At 37.8% G+C, this 18752-nt stretch overlaps 1 protein-coding gene across 5 annotated transcripts in view; it reads left to right on the plus strand.

Annotated features, from left to right (window-relative positions):
* The window catches only part of HGF (hepatocyte growth factor), a 62297-nt gene that overhangs the window by 26821 nt on the left and 16724 nt on the right, over nucleotides 1-18752 (plus strand). For all 5 annotated transcript variants that reach the window (XM_074573689.1, XM_074574614.1, XM_074576414.1 and 2 more), the window contains exons 7-10: nucleotides 4243-4361; nucleotides 13459-13633; nucleotides 16454-16581; nucleotides 18036-18138. In XM_074573689.1, coding sequence (XP_074429790.1) covers nucleotides 4243-4361; nucleotides 13459-13633; nucleotides 16454-16581; nucleotides 18036-18138 — 525 coding nt within the window. The remainder of the gene's footprint in view (nucleotides 1-4242; nucleotides 4362-13458; nucleotides 13634-16453; nucleotides 16582-18035; nucleotides 18139-18752) is intronic.

An 18752-nucleotide genomic window follows, 5' to 3' on the forward strand; every position in this document is an offset into this window, starting at 1 on the left:
TTATATATGTTGAAGTGTTCCACTAAATAAAGCATTGTTTTCATACTCAGAAATACAGGTACTGATAGATTTTAGAAAGCCTGATTATTCAGCAAAACATTAAGGATCTGTATTTTTGGAGTTTACGTGATATGGACCTGTTGGAGCGGGTCCAGAGGAGGGCCACAAAAATGACCAGTGGGCTGGAGCACATCTCCTATGAGGACAGGCTGGCAGAGTTGGGGTTGTTCAGCCTGGAGAAGAGAAGGCTCCAAGGAGACCTTATAGAGGCCTTCCAGTACCTGAAGGGGGCCTACAAGAAAGCTGGGGAGGGACTGTTTGCAAGGGCATGTAGCAATAGGACAACAGGCAAAGGTGTTAAACTAGAACAGGGTAGGTTTAGATTAGACATTAGGAAGAAGTTCTTTACAATGAGGGTGGTGAGACAGTGGCACAGGTTGCCCAGAGAGGTGGTGGAGGTCCCATCCCTGGAGACATTCAAGGCCAGGCTTGATGAGGCTCTGAGCAACCTGATCTAGTTAAAGACAGCCCTGCTTACTGCAGGGGGGTTGGCCTAGATGACCTTTAAAGGTCCTTTCCAACCCAACACATTCTATGGTTTTATGATTCTATATAACCTCTTTTTCCTTTTGGCTCAGATGATCTGCTTCATGAATAATAGCAGGGTCTCCCATACTTCTGCTACAATAAATATCTTGTATTAGCAAACTGGGAGTGAAGGTAATCTGTTTCTGACTTTTGCCATGCACTTGCTGTGCATTCTAGAATAAGTCAGAGAAAGAATTTTGTTCCTTGGGAGTGAAACATTTATAGAACCTCCGGGTAAAAAACAATAATGATTTTACTCTCAGGAGGAAATTTCTGTTTTCCGTTAATTTTGGATTGTTTGCAAAATGGCTTTTCAGATTAACTGCAGTCTCATGAATGATCATCTTTCATCTTTAAAGATATCCTTCAGAAAATGTCTTCTTGAGTGTTTTTAGACTGTTATAAAAATGCTTTTTTATTATAAAGCAATCCATCCAGACAGACCTGATCTGTGTGGGCTTTCAGAAGAGTAACTGGGGTCCAGTACATTTCTAATACACTGATGTTAATTAACTTCATGGAATGGTCACTAAAGGTAGTGACAATTACTTTTAGATTATGCTAGCTTTTAAAAATGTTGTGGGCTTTGGTTTGTTTGTTTTTTATTTAAGTTGAAAATAAGAGAGGAGGTCTGGAACAAATGACCCATTAAAATGCAGCGATCTCTAGAGAGGCTTATACTATACCATCTAGGGGTAATGTGAATAACCTGGAAACCAAAAAGGACTAGATGGAGAGATTTAGACTTATTTTCATTTATGGATTCATATGACGAAGAAAGAGAGGTAAAATTAGTAACCTTTTCAAATGCTCCAATCTACCTGCTGTTGGACAATGCTTTCAGCTCAGGGTGAATACATCTCACTTTTTCTTTTTGTCACCTCACAGAATTGTTCCACATTTATTCCCTTCAGAAGTCACTTACTGAAGGGAACTGATAATGCCTGTTTACTTAAATGTGATTAAAGCTAGCAGTAGGAACCCCAAAACAACTGCATGACCACTTTTAGCTATTAGTTGATGCAGAATTGTATTCTGAAGCTCCAGTTCTGTCCTGTACTCCTCATGAGTAGGATTATACCTTAGTGTAGAAGGAAGACCATTGATGATAATGACTTAGAGAGACATAGGGGGGCACACAGAAGCAACAGTTTTCTCCTCTTCTGCTTATATTTTCTGGTCAAAATCAAATGTGCTCTGAAAATAGGTACTTAGTGCATGGAGGAAAGTGGGGTTGAAGTGTACTATGCGTTGAATAACTGCAGGTATCCTTTTTTTAACTACTCTGGTTTATATCTCTTGCATGAAAATTTACTTTATATAAGATCAAGTTTCCAGCCCTGCATGTCTTTTAAAACAAAAAGAAGGGGAAAAGAAATATTGATGAAGTGGTTTAGACACCTTTAAAGTTTCAGTTTGGTTCCAGCAGAGCTAGGGATCAACATCTGTCTCTAAAGAGAATAAATGTTATTTCTTCATCTAACACTCTTTTTCTCCCCTCCAGAAGCCGAGAAAATGTCTTGATTTTGACACTGGATGCTTCATTTTAGTTTCAGTAGTGAAGTATAGCTGCTGTGATTTCAGGGGGAAAAAAAATCAAATATATAGGGTTCTGAAAGATCTTGAAAACCTCAGGCTCTTTGTTGGGCCAAACAAGAGGTCTGTGCCCAAGTGTACTGAGTGAAGGAGGAGTGTGCAGAGCAAAGGGATGAGCTCTCAGGGAATCCTCCAGAGTCTCACTGTTGAATCGTGGAACAGTTTGAAGCCCCGTTGTTTATCTTATCCCTAATATTTGTGTCTTAAAGGTTGGCCTTTTCTATAGGAACCAAGGAACTGTTTCTTACTGGATATGAAGGAAGGCAGAAGTGTGCCTGAATACTGGGGGAAGAACCAGTGACTGGGAAAGCTGTTGTTACTCTAGAAAAGGGCACATAGATATAGTAGGTGGAATGATACAGTTCACAGACACTGCTCCATCCCGCAAAGATGCTTAAAGTTTGATCCTGAAAGAACTGTTACACCTCTACTTAAGTTCTAGTTAGTAAATAACATATTTTTGACATACTGTGATACCATATCGTATAATATTAGGCAAGACAGGGCATTCAGTGCTATGAAAGATACTTGCCTTCTAGAAAGTGGATCCTTTACATCCCCAGTTGGTTCGAATTGCTTTTGGGAACTATGACTGCAGGTGTCTTGCCATTCCTGGACTTTTCTTGGTTCCTGGGTAATGCCATGGACTCTCCATTGCAATGCAACATGGAACATGTACTGCCAACACAAAAGCTCATCACTGCACCTACTGGATGGCCAAAGACATCTCGTTTTCTGCTATGTTATTAGCCCATTAATTGTTTTCTTGTGAAATCCTTGAACACAGTTTGCTCCTTTACAATTTGTTTTCTACCTAGCAGAAAATAGGGTACTATTGCTAGATCTGAAAATACCACATTCTTGACTGCCCTCGAATTCTCAGTTTTGTGAGGTTTCTCCTTTTTGGTGCTTCTGGTGGTTTGTTTTTTGTCTGTTTTTTTTTTGTTTTTTTTTTTGTTGGGTTTTTTAGGGTTTTTGATTTTTAAATCTACTTGTATCCTGCCCCTGTCTCTTGTATAGATGAAGGGACCTGGTTTTTCCCAAGGGATAGGAGATCAAGTTGCAAATGTATGAGTCAAAATTAGGATGATTGTTTGACAGAAAAAGTATCCTAGCAAAAACATGCGCTTGTAAATCATATTTTCCTCTGCTTGTACGAAACACATCTGCTTGCAGTTGTAAATGGGTTCAGGTTCCCAGGTAGTTAACTTTATTGTTCTCTTACAAACTTTTCATGTTTCCCTCAGGGGCAAATGTACTTTTTGTTTCTTTTACAAACATGTTTCAATAAAACTGGAAAACCAAGACAACTTTTATTCACTGGAGAAAAAAAAAGTATGCATTTATCTTCTCTTTAAGTTTATAGACATTCATGTAGCACATTTATACAAAAAGAACCTCCTTATCTTGAATATCTGCCTGACTGTTCAATGATGGCAATAGGAACGTGGAAACAATTAAATGGCATAATAGTTTCAAATCATTATGAGATAAAGTAAGACGAAAGTTAATTCCTTATTTTTCTTCTTTTTTCCCCCCAATGCTTGAAATGAGGGCATGACCTAGAACTAGCTCTATTACAAAAATGGAGCTATCATTAGTAACATGGCTATTCAAAATAGCTTCCAGTTTGAACCCAGGGCTGTTGCACTGAAGAACCTGTTTTCTTAATGAGTCCAGCATGCCAGGCACTGTTTATATAATCCACACTTAATTGGGCTGTTTCAAAAAAACTAGTGGCTTTAGAGTCTGGTCATCAGTTGACAGACACAAGAGCAAGAGTTTAGCAATTAGCGGAGTTACCCCATCCGGTATCCTGTGCATTGGCACAGCAGGGAATCCCCTCAGTGGAGGTCTGATTCGACTGCATATTTGGAAGGAGACTTTATGTTATTAACTTTCTAATAGTGTTAAAAGAGTATTTGCATCCATCTCACAGGATCAGACCCAAGGTTAATAAGAACTGCTTATTTGCCTCTGCTGAACACTCGCCTTGTACGAGCCCGTGCAGTGTTGCCAGGAAGACTTCCCTGACACGTTTCTTGTTGTGGTTTGCAGATATCCTGACAAGGGCTTTGATGATAATTACTGCCGCAATCCCGATGGCAAGCTGAGACCATGGTGCTACACTCTTGACCCTAACACCCCCTGGGAGTTCTGTGCAATTAAAACGTGTGGTGAGTTCAAGTAAAATTTATTACTTCCTTTTCCTTTCCAAAATCTGGACACAGATAGTTCAAACAATATAGGACCACAGCTAGTTCATTCATTGCACTTCACTGACTTTTAAAACATAGCTTTCAAAGAGGATCTCCTATGAAGACATTATGTTTAATCTGGACAGGAAATAAAAGAGTTGCATGTAATTTAGCACTGGAATATGTGTATATCTTGTATACAGGAAATTGCATTAAAATGTAGGAAAATCAAGAACTAAAAAAGTGAGGCCACAACATCATGAAGATCTCATGTAGAGTGTTAGTTTAGCCCTGCTGGGCACGTGCATTACAATTTGTGAGTAGATGCAGGTACACCTTCCCTTCTCAGTGCTCTCTCTGTCAACAACTCTTCATTACTTTGTTGTCTTCTTGCGGTTCATAGGCCTTGGTTCCTGCACTCTGTCCAGCCTTGTGCTGAAGACAGAATTATTAATTTCCTCATGGGTTTCTCTGTGATATTCAGTACTTCAGTATCAAAGCACTCCAAAGGCAATTCATTTCTTTTCATACATCAGCTACAAGATGGTGGCTTTTGTTATCCCCACTTCACAGACAGGGAATTGACTCAAAGTAACATTAGGCTATACAAATGTTGGATGCCCACTTTGAGATGCTTTAGTTCAGAATTTTTAGAGAATTCTGCAACACAGTCTATCTTCAAAGCCCAGATCCTCCTAACTTTGGTGGTTGCTCTGTTCTAGTGATAATCAGATGTCTTAAATTAGCAATACAGGGACGATGAGGAAGGTAAAAATATTTGACCTCCCTTGAAAACATGGGTAAAGTAATTTTTCCAGACTTTCATGGTAATGCTGGGGCTGAGGCAGATGGTAGAATTAAGTTTTGTTGGGACATGTTTTAGTCAGGAAACCAAGACTTGTATCCCTGGAATTCCTTAACTCATTCACAGCTTGTGGATCTACAGCTGACAGTCTCCTCCCTTATCTCCCATACTCCTCATTGCCAGATTTGGGGTCTAATTTTTTCCCTTTAGTGAACTAATAGTCTATGAAATAATCAATGTACAAGCGTGATATTAAAGGCAGTCTTGTAATACCTAGGCAGGTTTTTTTTTGTTATTATTTTTATCTTTACTTAAAATACTCTCTTAATAGCATCTTAGGAATAAAGGCAATTTCTGAAAACAAGGCATGACTTCGACTGAATCAATACTGTAGTCAAATGTCAGCCTCATGTGCCCCACCCTTGTGGCAGAGCCCCCAGGAATACAGGCAGAAAAGGGAAAAGAGTACTTTTGGATTTTCTGTGAAGTAGGGGCAAAGGGAAGCATCTAAAACTGCTCAGTGAAACTCAGTGTCATGTTAGCCCATGAGAAAGTCAGTTTCTCTTAGTTCTGCAGTTTTGTAAACTACAATTTCCTTTGATGTCCTGCTTGAATTTTGACCAAAATTAAGTGTTAAAAAAAATAAAAATCCTCGAAACCAGACACTCTGCTTTTCATCTAGCTTTGCGTCACTTCAGTAGGCTTATGTCATTGTAAAATTCATTTGGCTGTCTTGGGAGAAGGATAGAAGAAGAGAGTAGATTCTATTAAAAATAACAATAAAGCTCACCTGGAACTGGATTTATGTGAGAATTCAAAAAAGGGGGTGGGGGGGGAAATAAGCATAAAAGGAGTGATTTTTAACGACTGTTTAATTTTTAGGGTTCTCTGTATTTTGTTGTTGTTGTTATATAAACCAAGATAAACCATTATTGAGGTATCTCAAACCTAGATAAAATAGGGATAGTCGTGGATCTTACAAAAAGTCTGTTTCCACAATGTAATCCTGTATTTTTTCCCATAATATTGGCATATACATAAATACGAAGGAGAGAAGAGAAAAGGGAATGGCTCTGGTATGAACCTTTATATGTGAGCAGTTGCTACCTAAAGGGGAAAGCATGGTATTCCTCATTTTCTCTTGGAATTTGTACCAAACCAAATTATGCTGTTTTCTGCTTCCACCATCAACAGTTCAGAATTTTGCCTTCTTTCTTGTTCTTGGCTTAAGCCAGTATAATGTCTCGGAGTGTCGGTCACTTCTTACCAATTAGTCAATTGTTTGAAATAAAAAGGTTGAGTGAGAGTACTCTTAATGTACTTCCTGATGTGGAGTAATTGAACTTATTCTGCACTACCATGTGTCATTGTAAATCCAGTAGAAGGTAGTTAAAATTAGCAAAATTATTCCACTGTAAAAAAGCGAGGTTAATTTCTCATTTCAGGCAATGCCTGTAACCAGGTTCTCCAGAGACAGAAAAAACTTAACAGGCCTACTGCTTGTTTTGTGACAGGCACCCATTAAGTCACGCCCATGTTGAAAGTCTTGCCTGTGAACTAATTCACATAATTGTATCTACGGTTTTTGATGACCCTTGGTAATGGGGAAAGTTCACTCTTTCCCCATTGGGAACACAGGCTCGCTTAGCTTTATAACTGAATCATCTTTCCATTTTTTTAGTTAACTCATTTAGTTGGGGGTGGTTGTTTTGGATTTTTGGTTTGTGCTTTGGGTTTTTTTTTTTGGTGGGGATTTTTTTAAAATAAACTGTGCTTCCAACATTTCGCTAGTTATTAGATAATATATGAATCATATGTAGTTTACTAGATCTATTCTTTTCCCCTGGTAGAAGTGTTTTTACTACAAAAAAAAAAATATTCCTAAGTTACAGCTGACTGTTTCACAAATGCAACTTTTATAAACCTTTATCCTTTGGCATTTCCTGAGCCGATGTGTCAGTGTTCTGAGGATTCGCATCTGGCTTTGCTGGTCACGTAAGCTTACAGTCCATGCAACTTTCAGTATCTCCAGTCTGGTCTAAGCTTTAGAAAATAGTTGGATGGGAGTTGTCTGGCAAACCACTGTAATGTCACCTCTGTCTACCCAAGTCACAATTAGAGTCCTGAAGAAAAGGTAAACACCAAAATGAAATTTAAAAATACTCCTCAATGTAATGATGTTAACGTTATAATGAAAGCCTTTTGTCTCATTTCTAGGCAAAAGTTGACTGAATTAACTAGAAATCCTGTCTTTCATCTTCAGTTGGAAAGTATATTAAGATCAGTGGAAATTTCACATACAAAACTGTATTTTCACTGCAGAAAAGTGTAGATCTTTGGGAATTATTGAAGCAATTTATATGAGAAAGAATACAAAAGTAGTGATCTTGAAAGTGCTTAATCCATCAGGTATTTTCAGCTTTATAACCCAGAGAGGGAATTTATTGCTGATATTTCTGTTACATCACCAGCTTGGTAACCAGAATATCAACACAAAATATCAGAGCCCTGTTTTCAGTTTTCTGTCTTTCTTGAGGCACATAGAAAAACTGTTTTCCCACTTCCTAGCAGGGAGCCCAAAACACTAGGCAGTTCTGGGTTTCAGTGGCTGCTCCATTTTCTGAAGCTGTGGCTGTGTGCAATCTCAGTGCACTAAAAAGAGAACACCATGAGTTATATGTCTTTATAGCTTTGTGGTTTGGATTCTCACACAGGTTTTTAATTCCTACGCTGAAGACTGTTTATATACTTTACAAGAAATACTAATTAGAAAAAATGCTTTTCAAATCCAAGTCCTTGGACCATATACAAAAACGTAGGTGTCCTCTCTTCGGGGGAGTGACCACAAGGCAGCATGCTGCTTGCGGCTTTTGCTACATGTCATGAGTGCTAGCATGCTCTATAGCCAAAATGCTGACAACAGCTCATATACAAAATTTTCGGCAAAAAAGTCAGTGGAAGGAAGCATTCAGAAAATAAATATGTTTTTAAGACTGAAGAGACAGGAGGGCATTGTAACTTTATTTCCAAGCACAGAAGGCAGCATAAAACATTGTGGCTTACAGCCAGGGCTGTGAGAAAGAGATGACAGGAGCAATTAGGGATTAGAGATGGCTCAAGCTGCAAAAATTGGATCTGGATTAAGACTTCAGGGACCCCAGGATTGGTTTGAAGTTGCTCACATATGTGTCTGTGGTTTTGGCTTGAGACAATTTTTAGTTAGAAGAGAGGATAAAAGGACAACTATAACAGCAATAAAGAAGTGTAGGATGAAATGAAGAAATGGAAGCAGTGACAACAGATATGAAAAAAGAAAATGACTGTTACTTTGGCATGAATGAGGACATGGACTACAGGGAAGACAGGAGTGGGGAGATAATACCGCTTTTTTACAAAAAAAAGGAGAAAGGACAGCTGCACTTCTGGGAATGAGCTATAGGGCAAAGACATAGGTCAGCCATAGTGACATATGTCAGTCACTGGAGAGCTGCAGAGCTATATGGGGTTATTATGGTAAGGACAGTGTTTGATTGCTGCCTACCTGATTTCCAACCAACCCAGGTGGTTTTACTATGAATTAAGCCTTTGCTGTCTGTACTCATGGGCAATAGGCAGGGGTGACTGGAGCCTGGAAAGCACTGAGAGAATTCAATAAAGGTCTGGGTTTGATGGGAAAGAGCAAGAAGTGAAACAGCAAAATTGAGAATCTGGGTATAAAAGGAACCATTGTAGTGCGCCTACAACTTTTGGGAAGGCAAAGAATCACCAGTATTAGTTTACTTATCTTTTAGAAGCAGAGATTTCAACTGCCCATTTGAATGTGTAGTTCTGATTAAAGAGTTATTTGTTGAATCATAGTATGTAAACAAATAAAAGTGTCACTCATTTTAAGCTTAATATTTATGTAAGATAAGGATGTTTACAGAAAAGAGGCAGTAAAAAGAGACTGATGTTTAGTAGTTGATAAAGTGTTACCTTCCACCTTGCTTCGCACAGAGGCATAGCAGAGGTCCAGCATTCATTGTGTAGGCAACGGCTTAATCTACATTTCCTCAAAAAGGATCCTTCTCAGATCCGTTTCATCATTTCTATGACAGTTTTAAAAGTGTGATTACAAAATGCTGAACCTGCAGAGAAGTCTTAATGGTGAAAAATTGGATACAGATATATATATTTTTTTTTTAATGTATTTGAACTAAAAATTGTTTGGTTTTAAAGCCTAGCTGTAGACACTGGCAAAACCTGGAAAGAACTCTCTGTGCTCAAGGACAAACTGTAGTTGTGCAGGTTTTAGGTGACAAAGAGTTCTTCAGTACTGTGATTTTTGAGCTTGGGTCTGATTTGTTTCATCACTTTATCATATGTTTTTATGGAAAAAAAAACAACAACAAAACAACCCGGAAACACAACAAATCATTGGTTTGGGGTTTTTTTTTCATGTTTCATATAATGTGAGATAGTACATTGAAGGAAAAGTGGAAAAAAGGGACAGCCACTATCCTACCACCCAGAACTGTAGATTGTACTGCTTGAAGTAGGGGTGCCTGGAGGCAGTGTAACTGAGCATGAGCAGCTTCTCCCCATAACGTCACTCAGGTTTCTTGCTGACATTTGTAGAATTGTATGGATCATGTTTAATGAGGACTTTGCTGTGTTTAGAACACTTTCTTTACTGGATTAGGTACCTCTTTATTTTTAAAATCTACTTTTAACATCCTTTGTTACAAATCAGGGTACATTTTCCTTTTGTGGACTGACACATTAGGAAAGACATTGCAAAAGTGGAAGCAAAAGTAGGAATTTTCCTGATGAAGTACTTTAGGACTCTTCTTCTTTTCCAACTATGTCTCTTTCCAAAAATACCTAGATAGTATTATGATGAAAGCACATGTATACTCCAGCAAAATCCTTGCCTTCTTTTAAGTCAGTAGGAGTTTCACCATTGACCTAAAATTTGTGCAGGATTTTCTTCTGGGTCATTGGGATTAAAGACAGAAATAGTACTCTGACTGGTTACTTCAACTGTAGAATGACTCAAGGCCCCCGCTGATTCCCTCATGCTGGCATTACTGTGAGAACCAGCACTGAGAAGACTATCTGTGGCTTTACAGACAAAGCTCTGGATAATGTTTCATCTCTTTACTTAAGCATCTATGAATGCATGAGCTGGCCCTTATTAATAAAGTTATGCATTTTGAAGTATCAAAATAAGGAAGGTTTTATGGAAAAAAGGAAACCTTTGCATTTTTGCACTTTGGTTGGGGAATTCAGAGTGAACGTGTGATGGTGGAAATGCTACTAACAGGAAATTCTCAAGTAACTGTCTGATTACATGGTTAATTTGAGTCATCCAGAATATAAAAAAAATATTATAACAAAGTTCAAAGGTAGAAAAATGCTGCTAGACAATTACCAAATTCTTCTATTCATAATGAAGTTTCATACAGGAATAAGAAGTGACATTTAATTAATAAATCATAAATAGTAGTCTTTTATAAGATGATAATTTTGTGTGATCTTCCTTTAACAGTACTTTTGATCTCAGTTAGAACTGTGAAAGCTGAACTGGAACAAAAAAAAAGAAAAAAAGAGTACTTCCGATATGAAATTTAAGTACCTACCTGCATAATAAGGATTGTTTATTGAATTTAAATTCATCTTCTAACTTAATTCGTGATGACTTTCTCATTGGAACAAGGCTTTGGAGTTGCAGGTCTTAATTTAGATTTTAGAGAAAATGCTAGGATAAGGATGGGAATTCAGCCTTACTGATATTTAGCTTCATCTTGATCCCACCTTGGAAGAGAACTGGTGAGCGTGGTCTCAGGACTCATCCACCAGTGCTCTACATATCCGGTCTTTGTGCTCGGTGCTATTAAACTTTAGATAATTATTTATAAAGTAAGTTTTTCCAGTAGAGGTTTGGGTGTGCAAGTATTCATGACAATGTGAAAGTTAAGTTTGTCTGATTCCTTTAAACAGAACATTTTGACATGGACAAATTGTTGTAAAATCTGATCTACAGATAGAGGTCACTGTACAGACGCATAGTGTAAAGTTTAGCGATGAGTTGTGTGTCCGTACATATATAAGAAAGAATGCTTTGCAAAATATCTCTATGGCCTTGCTAAAATTGATGCATTAGTTATTTTTTTTCGGGAATGTGATTTTTAAAAAACCCACAAAACATACAAAGATACATAACTGCCAACCTAGTTACTTTTTCCCTAGCATGACTGAGTACAGAGCAGATGCACTGTACAATTCATTACAGTTGAAATAGTAACTTTTTGTGTATAAATAAGGTCTTTGTAATGGCTTGCATTAGGTTGAATTTTTGTGCATTTTTACTATTATTTAAGAAGACTTTTCGCTAGAGTTATATAGTTGTAATTTATTGATCTACTTAGGAAATATTATGCAGCCAGGATGCCATATATGTGCTAAAATTTATCATGGCGGGTAACTATTTTTCTCCAAATTGTACACCCCATCTCTTTCATTTTTAATGAAAGCGTTGTATATATATGTTTAAAAAAACCTAATATATATTTGAATGTGACGTGGCAATGTCCAGCCTAATCAGTTTAGGAGCTATCTTAGAATATAATTCAAATTTTTTTTTCATCTGTTAGTGATGATGGAAACCTGAAATAGGTAGATATGTATTTCTATCAGGTGTACGAATTTGTCTTTTCATTGTCCAATTACTTATAAAGTGAATAGTAATGGTTAAATATATAGTTACTAGCTGCAAGCCTGTTTGATGAATTCACCACAAAGGGTACATTTGTCAGCCTTCTTGTGAGACTCTCAGAGCAATGTCCTTTTGACTTTGGAGTGAGCATGGAACTCACAATCCCAATGAAACAGGACAATCTTTGCAGACAAAGAAGCCTTGGGAAGGAAGGACAGGAAATTAATTTAACCATTAAACACTGATGTAAAAACATCAACCAGATGAAGAGAAAAAGGGAAATTTTCTCCAGCATGGAGAAATGTATAATCCAACTGCACAACTTGATGTTATCTTCTGACAGGGAAGTGATCTTTAACACAGAAGATTAGACAGCAAATCAACCAAACCCATCTGTTATGACATTTGGTTTCCTTAAGATCCATGTTCTCTGCAAGTTCACAGAACTGGCTGAAGTTACCAGGAATGAACTATATTATGAGTAACACACAAATATTGTTCTAATCACTGGACCATTTGAAGAAAACGAATTTTAAAACTTTGTTAACATACTTATTGCTGGCAACTAATACTTTTAAGGTAATTAATAAAATTAGTCTTGTGAACAACAGCAATTACCAACAGATGGGCAGGCAATTACAAAAATATTATGTTGGGAGCTTTTTGGGACATTGTAGAAGTGTTGCTCTTGCTGAAGTATATTTAGTTTTGTACTACTTTGTATATATCTGATGCAATATCTGTGCCATTAATTTGCAATTATGAAAATTGCATAAGAAATAAAAAGAGTCTTTCAAGTTATGTGAATGAGTCATTTAAAAAACCACTGTTTTTCTGAATTTAGTTCAAGACAGCCCACACCAGGGTGAATGCAGAGTATATCAACATCTGTAAAAGATCTTGAGGCTGATGAATTTGTTGGTCTTTAAAACATTTGTCTCTCTGTAGAGAATACTGATCCTCGGTTTCCAAAAGCTGGGCTGTTTTATTTTTCCCCTCTAACTATATGAGGCATAAAAAGAGAAGCTTCAAGGAGGATTTAGCACATTACTTCATAATAGGATTTATCTTTTTTTTTTTTTTTTTTTTATCTGCATCTTTTTTTCCTGTGACTTGATATTCTGGGAATTCTTTGGAGAAAACCAATTGGGTTTTAACCTTGCAAACATGTATTAACATCTTTAACAGTGTACACGTGGGTGGTCATTCAGTTGTGTAAAGCTAAGCTAATGAGAAAATATTTGTTGAAATGGAAAGACTAACCAAGAATATCTCCTGACCTTCAATAATATAGCATAGGCCAGGTGTCTCACTGAACAAAAACCCTTAAATGTTGCAGACTTTATAGATTCTTTGCCTGCAAGTGGATAAACTAGCATAAGATCTAATACCCATTTTGATCTCATGGACGTTGCGAATGTGAAGGAGAGAAAATTATTCTGTAAAAGATGTCAGACCAGCATTTGCAACAAAGAACTCCACAACTTGAACTGCAATGTAGACTTGAAACCTGACATCTTGAGCCAGGTTCAGTCTTAGGAAAATGAAACAGTACTTCTTCTCTGGGTCTACAGATGAAAGTGTCGTGAACAACACAGAGGCAGCAGCTGAGACATCAACTTGCATTCAGGGGCAGGGTGAGGGTTACCGCGGCACGGTCAACACCATATGGAGTGGAATCCAGTGCCAGCGATGGGACTCCCAGTTTCCTCACCAGCACAACATCACTCCTGAGAACTTCAAGTGCAAGTGAGTAGAGACATGTGGGTATTACTGCAGTGCAAAAAGAGCTTAGTTTTCAAATGTCTAGAAATTCTTGCCATCAAAATAGACTATAGGATCCCTGTACCTGCTCTGCAACCTGATGCGTTTACTGCTGGTGCTGAAAACCACTTGAACAAGGGAAAATCATTTCTTCAGATCTCAAAATATTAGTTCTAGATGAACTTGTGTGAACCTGTAGGTGTTTTTATGAACATTTTCTTCAAGCATGTGTTCACCAGTTTAGTTGATTGTGAAGTGTATGAATGTTTTCCAGACTGGGACCTGAATCCCAGTAGTGCTGGTACACTGAGGGACATGGTTTAGTGGTAAATATGCAACTAGCTTAACAGTTGGACTTAATGATCTTAAAGGTCTCTTCCAACCATAATGATTCTATGATTATAATGCCCTGAACCTGGGTCGGTGCAACCCCCGGTATCAATACCATCTGGGGAATGAAGGAATTGAGAGCAGCCCTGCCAAGGACTTGTGGTACTGGTGGATGAAAAGCTGGACATGAGTGCTTGCAGCCCAGAAAGCCAACTGTGTCCTGGGCTACATCAAAAGAAGAGTGCCCACCAGGTTGAGGGAGGTGATTCTGCTCCTCTACTCTGCTCTGGCAAGACCCCACCTGAGGTTCTGTGTCCAGCTCTGGAGTCCCCAGCATAAGGACATGGACCTGTTGGAGCTGGTCCAAAGGGTGACAAAAATGATCAGAGAGCTGGAGCACCTCACCTATGAGGACAGGCTAAAAGAGTTGGGCTTATTCAGCCTGGAGAAGAGAAGGCTCTGGGGAGACCTTAGTGCAGCCTTTCAGTACTTAAAGGGGGCTTATAAGAAAGATGGGGACAAATGTTTTAGCAGGGCCTGTTGCAATAGGACAAGGCGTAATGGTTTCAAACTAAAAGAGGATAGATTTAGACTAAATAGAAGGAAGACGTTTTTTACAATGGGGGTGGTGAAACACTGGCACAGGTTGCCCCAAGAGGTGGTAGATGCTCCATCCCTGGAAACACTCAAGTTCAGGTTGGACAGGGCTCTGAGGAACCTGATCTAGTTGAAGATGTCCCTGCTCATTGCAGGGGGGTTGGACTAGGTGACCTAGGTCCCTTCCAACCTAAACTATTCTATGATTCTGGGATTCTATAGTATTGTTTTTCTTTCATGGAGGTAAGTCGTTGTTCACAGTTTGCTTACTGACTTTAACTTAATATGCCCTAAATGTTACCTAAGTGTAATCTCATTGGCAATATTTTACGTTTATAGTATTTGACAGAACTTCTTTTTATTTTCTGTTATTTTAATCCTTTTGCTGTCTCATTGCTAAATGTACTTGCATGACTCAGACTGCATTTACCTGAAGTACCACTGGTCATGTAACCTTTCTCTACAGTTCATAAACTCCCAGGATGTGAATAATCTAGTTATTTTAGGCAGTTACCTTAATCGTGCTCTTTCAGCCCTTTTTTCACTGAGCATAGAGGAAACCTAGCTGACCAGCAGGGACCCACAGCCTGGTTTGTACCAAACGTCTTTATTGTTAGCTAAATATCAGTCTGGGCTTGTGCTGGAATTTAATAGCGTGGATCTTTCAATGTAAAGAAAAGATTCTAGTCTGAGTTTGGATTATCTCTCTAACAATAGTAGTTTGGGCAAAATAGTTTTGTTGTCTTAATCTCTTCACTGAGATTGTTCAGTTTATTGATCAAATACTGTGCATTGTAACACATCTACTGAAAACGCAACAATCATCATTGTAATGGAAAATCGGATTGATCCTGAGCCTTCTGTCAGTCTCAGGACCACCTTGAATTTGCCTGGAAGTTAGTGCCTGAACCCGATGCCACAGGTTTTTCTCAGACAAACTACCTCTTAAACCAATTTGAGCTGTGCCTGTGTTAACGCTGCGGCAGCATTAGGCCCTCATACGGTTATAACAATGTTCCTGGCAGTGTAGAGGAGCTAACATTAGAACTGCTTATTCAGCCGATGCTTGAGGGCGTAGTAGCTGTTCAGGCTAATAGCTTGAGTAAAATGAACAGAACTGCCAGTACAACTGTGCACCACTCACTCACATGAGTAAAAATTACAGTATAAGGCCCATCCTTTCCATAGTCTATTATCAGTAAGCACTGCAGATGGAAAAATACAGTGAAATATGGAGATGCACAGAACATGGCAACAACTGTCAGGAGATGGGAAAATAAAACTTACTTTTAAGAGGTTTGACTATTTCATGCAAGCTGTGAGAGACATTTAAAGATGTTCCCTTGTGGCTAACTTTTACTTTAAAGGTAACAGTGGTATAGAATTTCAATATACATTTTTTTATATTCCAAGGCTCGGTTTCTTAAATGACAGTCTACAGGACTCTGTTTCTCTAAACTCAGCAGAATCATTCAAAGTACAGGGAATTTTAAGCACTTGGGTAATGTTTGTATTTAAAAGCACTTGTAATGCATTGCAGGTGTATCCAATGTCAGCTTTCATGCAAATTTTGTTGGAGAATCCTGAATAAAAATAAGCTATATTGAAAATATTGTTAATCTTCAAATGGAATCTTATATCCAGTCAAAACATAGGTCCACTGAAAGCGAATTCCCATAACTATATTCTTGTTACAATTACTATATTTTTCTGGATGCTGTGTTCTTACTGGCTCCTCATTTCCTTGCACTTGACACTGATCAGTAACATACAGACCTTAAGGAGCCTATATTATTACTAATTCATAATAAAAAGCAATAGAATGCATCAGTGGCTTTAGCTTATCCCTGCTGTGAGCTAACATATTTATTTTTATAGGGATTTGAGGGAGAACTACTGCCGAAATCCAGATGGATCTGAATCACCTTGGTGTTTTACCACTGACCCAAACATCCGTATTGGCTATTGCTCCCAGATTCCTAAGTGCGATGTATCAAATGAACAAGGTAACAGAGGGAAGAGCGATAAGTGAATGCTGTACTGTTCCAAACGGCAGATAAGCAGGCTTGAAAACTGGAGAAGTTGTTCTCAGTACATCTGTATTACACCTGTAGTTCCGCTTTGGCTTTATTTGCATACTTGGGATTCATCATGGTGTAAATGAGATTCATTTCTCAGTTCATGTTTCAATTCCAGCAGAGAAAGCTGCAGCAAAGATTTGCTATTGGATCTGATTTTTAGACAAGGTGAATCTGTGTGCCATTTTATATTAGCTGGAGATCTGCTCCACTGTCTTACCTTTCTTAATTTGAAAGACCTTTTTCCGGAGCTGAAATGATTTCCTTGTCTCACAGTCTTTTTATAATTGCATATGAGGCCACCAAATGTCATTTTTTAAATTTATTTTTTCCATATACCCCCTTGTCTAAAAGAAGTTGAGCCGAAAAAAAACCACATGGGACTTCCCGTATAGCCTTTTAGCTTCGAGTTATTACCTCTGCCTGCAAAGTCCACTCTGAGTCTTCAGGCAAATGTTGCTTTTCCCAGGAGGTCTTGGTATTACTCTAAGGAGTATTACTGCATCATGAGAACTGATGTCAATCATAGCACAAACCGAGGCCGACACCTCAGACCTATGACCCTACATCAGGCTGCATTAAGATCTCCACCTTTCAATTTTAGCCATTTTTTCTCTTAAAATTTGAAGAGCTGCAGTTGCAAGAGTTCTGTGAGAGAAAGGATTAAACTTTGACTTTCATTCGGTGTTTTTTTTGTGAAGTATCAATTATCAAAAAGTAAAAATACTGATGAATATGAAATGAAATACTTTGTACAAAAAGTCTTTATAGTAGTGATCATTTTAAACAATCCTCTTGAAAAGTCTCAAAAAGGCTTGTGATAAAAGCTTATGAATTAAACATGACTTCTGATGGAGTGAACAGGCAAGTTTTTGAATTACATTAAAATTAAAGTGATGTTGATTTTTTGATTTTGCCAAAGTAGAAGTTAGATCTAGAATTATATACTGTTGCCAGTATCCAGAATCTACATAAAGGTAAGTTGTTTCAAATAGGCTGAGTGCCTGTTTTTTAAGGAGGCAGGATTAAGGGGGCATTTTTGCTTTGTTTTGCATAAAACCGCTCCTGACAACTTTTAGAATGTTTTGTGTGACCCTTCTAAATTAACCATAAACTAACTATTTATGAAAGAAATTTTCCCAGTTTATCTAAGTAAGACAAAATTTAAAATGTTACTGTGTTGAAAATGAAGGCCTCAAGCAGGAGATTATGTATCTAAATTTGAAAATTTTCTCCCACTTTCCTTCTGATTTGATTTATATTGTATAGTGTTTGCTAAATATAACACTTGCCTTTAATTATTTGGATTACTGATGGAAGCATTTTCTTTTCAGTGTTGCACAATCACACTCCATGTTTTTTGTCTCAACTTTCTTATTCAGATTGTTATCGTGGCAATGGCAAGAGTTACATGGGGAATCTATCCAAGACAAGATTTGGGCTAACTTGCTCCACATGGGACAAGAATATTGAAGACTTACGTAGGTGTGTACATACGAAATAGAACAACATGGTTCAGTGAGTTCTGAGTAAATACGGCCTCCAGATGGCATCTCCTTTTCTTCTGCAGTGATTCTAAAACAGCCACTTATGCCCTGGAGTTTTTAGTATCTTTTTCTTTTTTTTTTTTTTTTTTTTCCTCCTCGGTGTTTAAATATATTACACAACATGTCTTTGTTTGGGCTAACCACTAATTGCAGGCTTTGGGATGTTTCTTAGTGTTTAGTTTACTGACCTGGTTTACCCCATCTTTGTCCTTGAAAGTTTTGTTCTATGAGAGGATAGCAGGAATAAAATAGGAAATTGTTATCTCATCAATCTGATCTCATAGCTCACGCTGCTTCAAGCAGGAGGTTGGACTTGAAACCACCTAAGGTCTCTTGTGACCTGAAACTGAATCATGAGTCTATCATCTAATGACACTGACATCAAATGCCATTAAAGTGACTTGAAATTTCTGTTTATCATTAATTTGGCTTCATATTCAAGTAGTGGAAATGTCAAGTTACTTTTAATTTATTTGTTAAGGTAAAAACAAATCAGCAGTAAGTAAAAAAGAAGTTGTGAGTTTTCAAGACTTTTTCAGTTATGCCAGGATC

The sequence above is a fragment of the Larus michahellis genome, chromosome 1 (assembly GCF_964199755.1).
Source record: "Larus michahellis chromosome 1, bLarMic1.1, whole genome shotgun sequence".
Lineage (NCBI taxonomy): Eukaryota > Metazoa > Chordata > Aves > Charadriiformes > Laridae > Larus > Larus michahellis.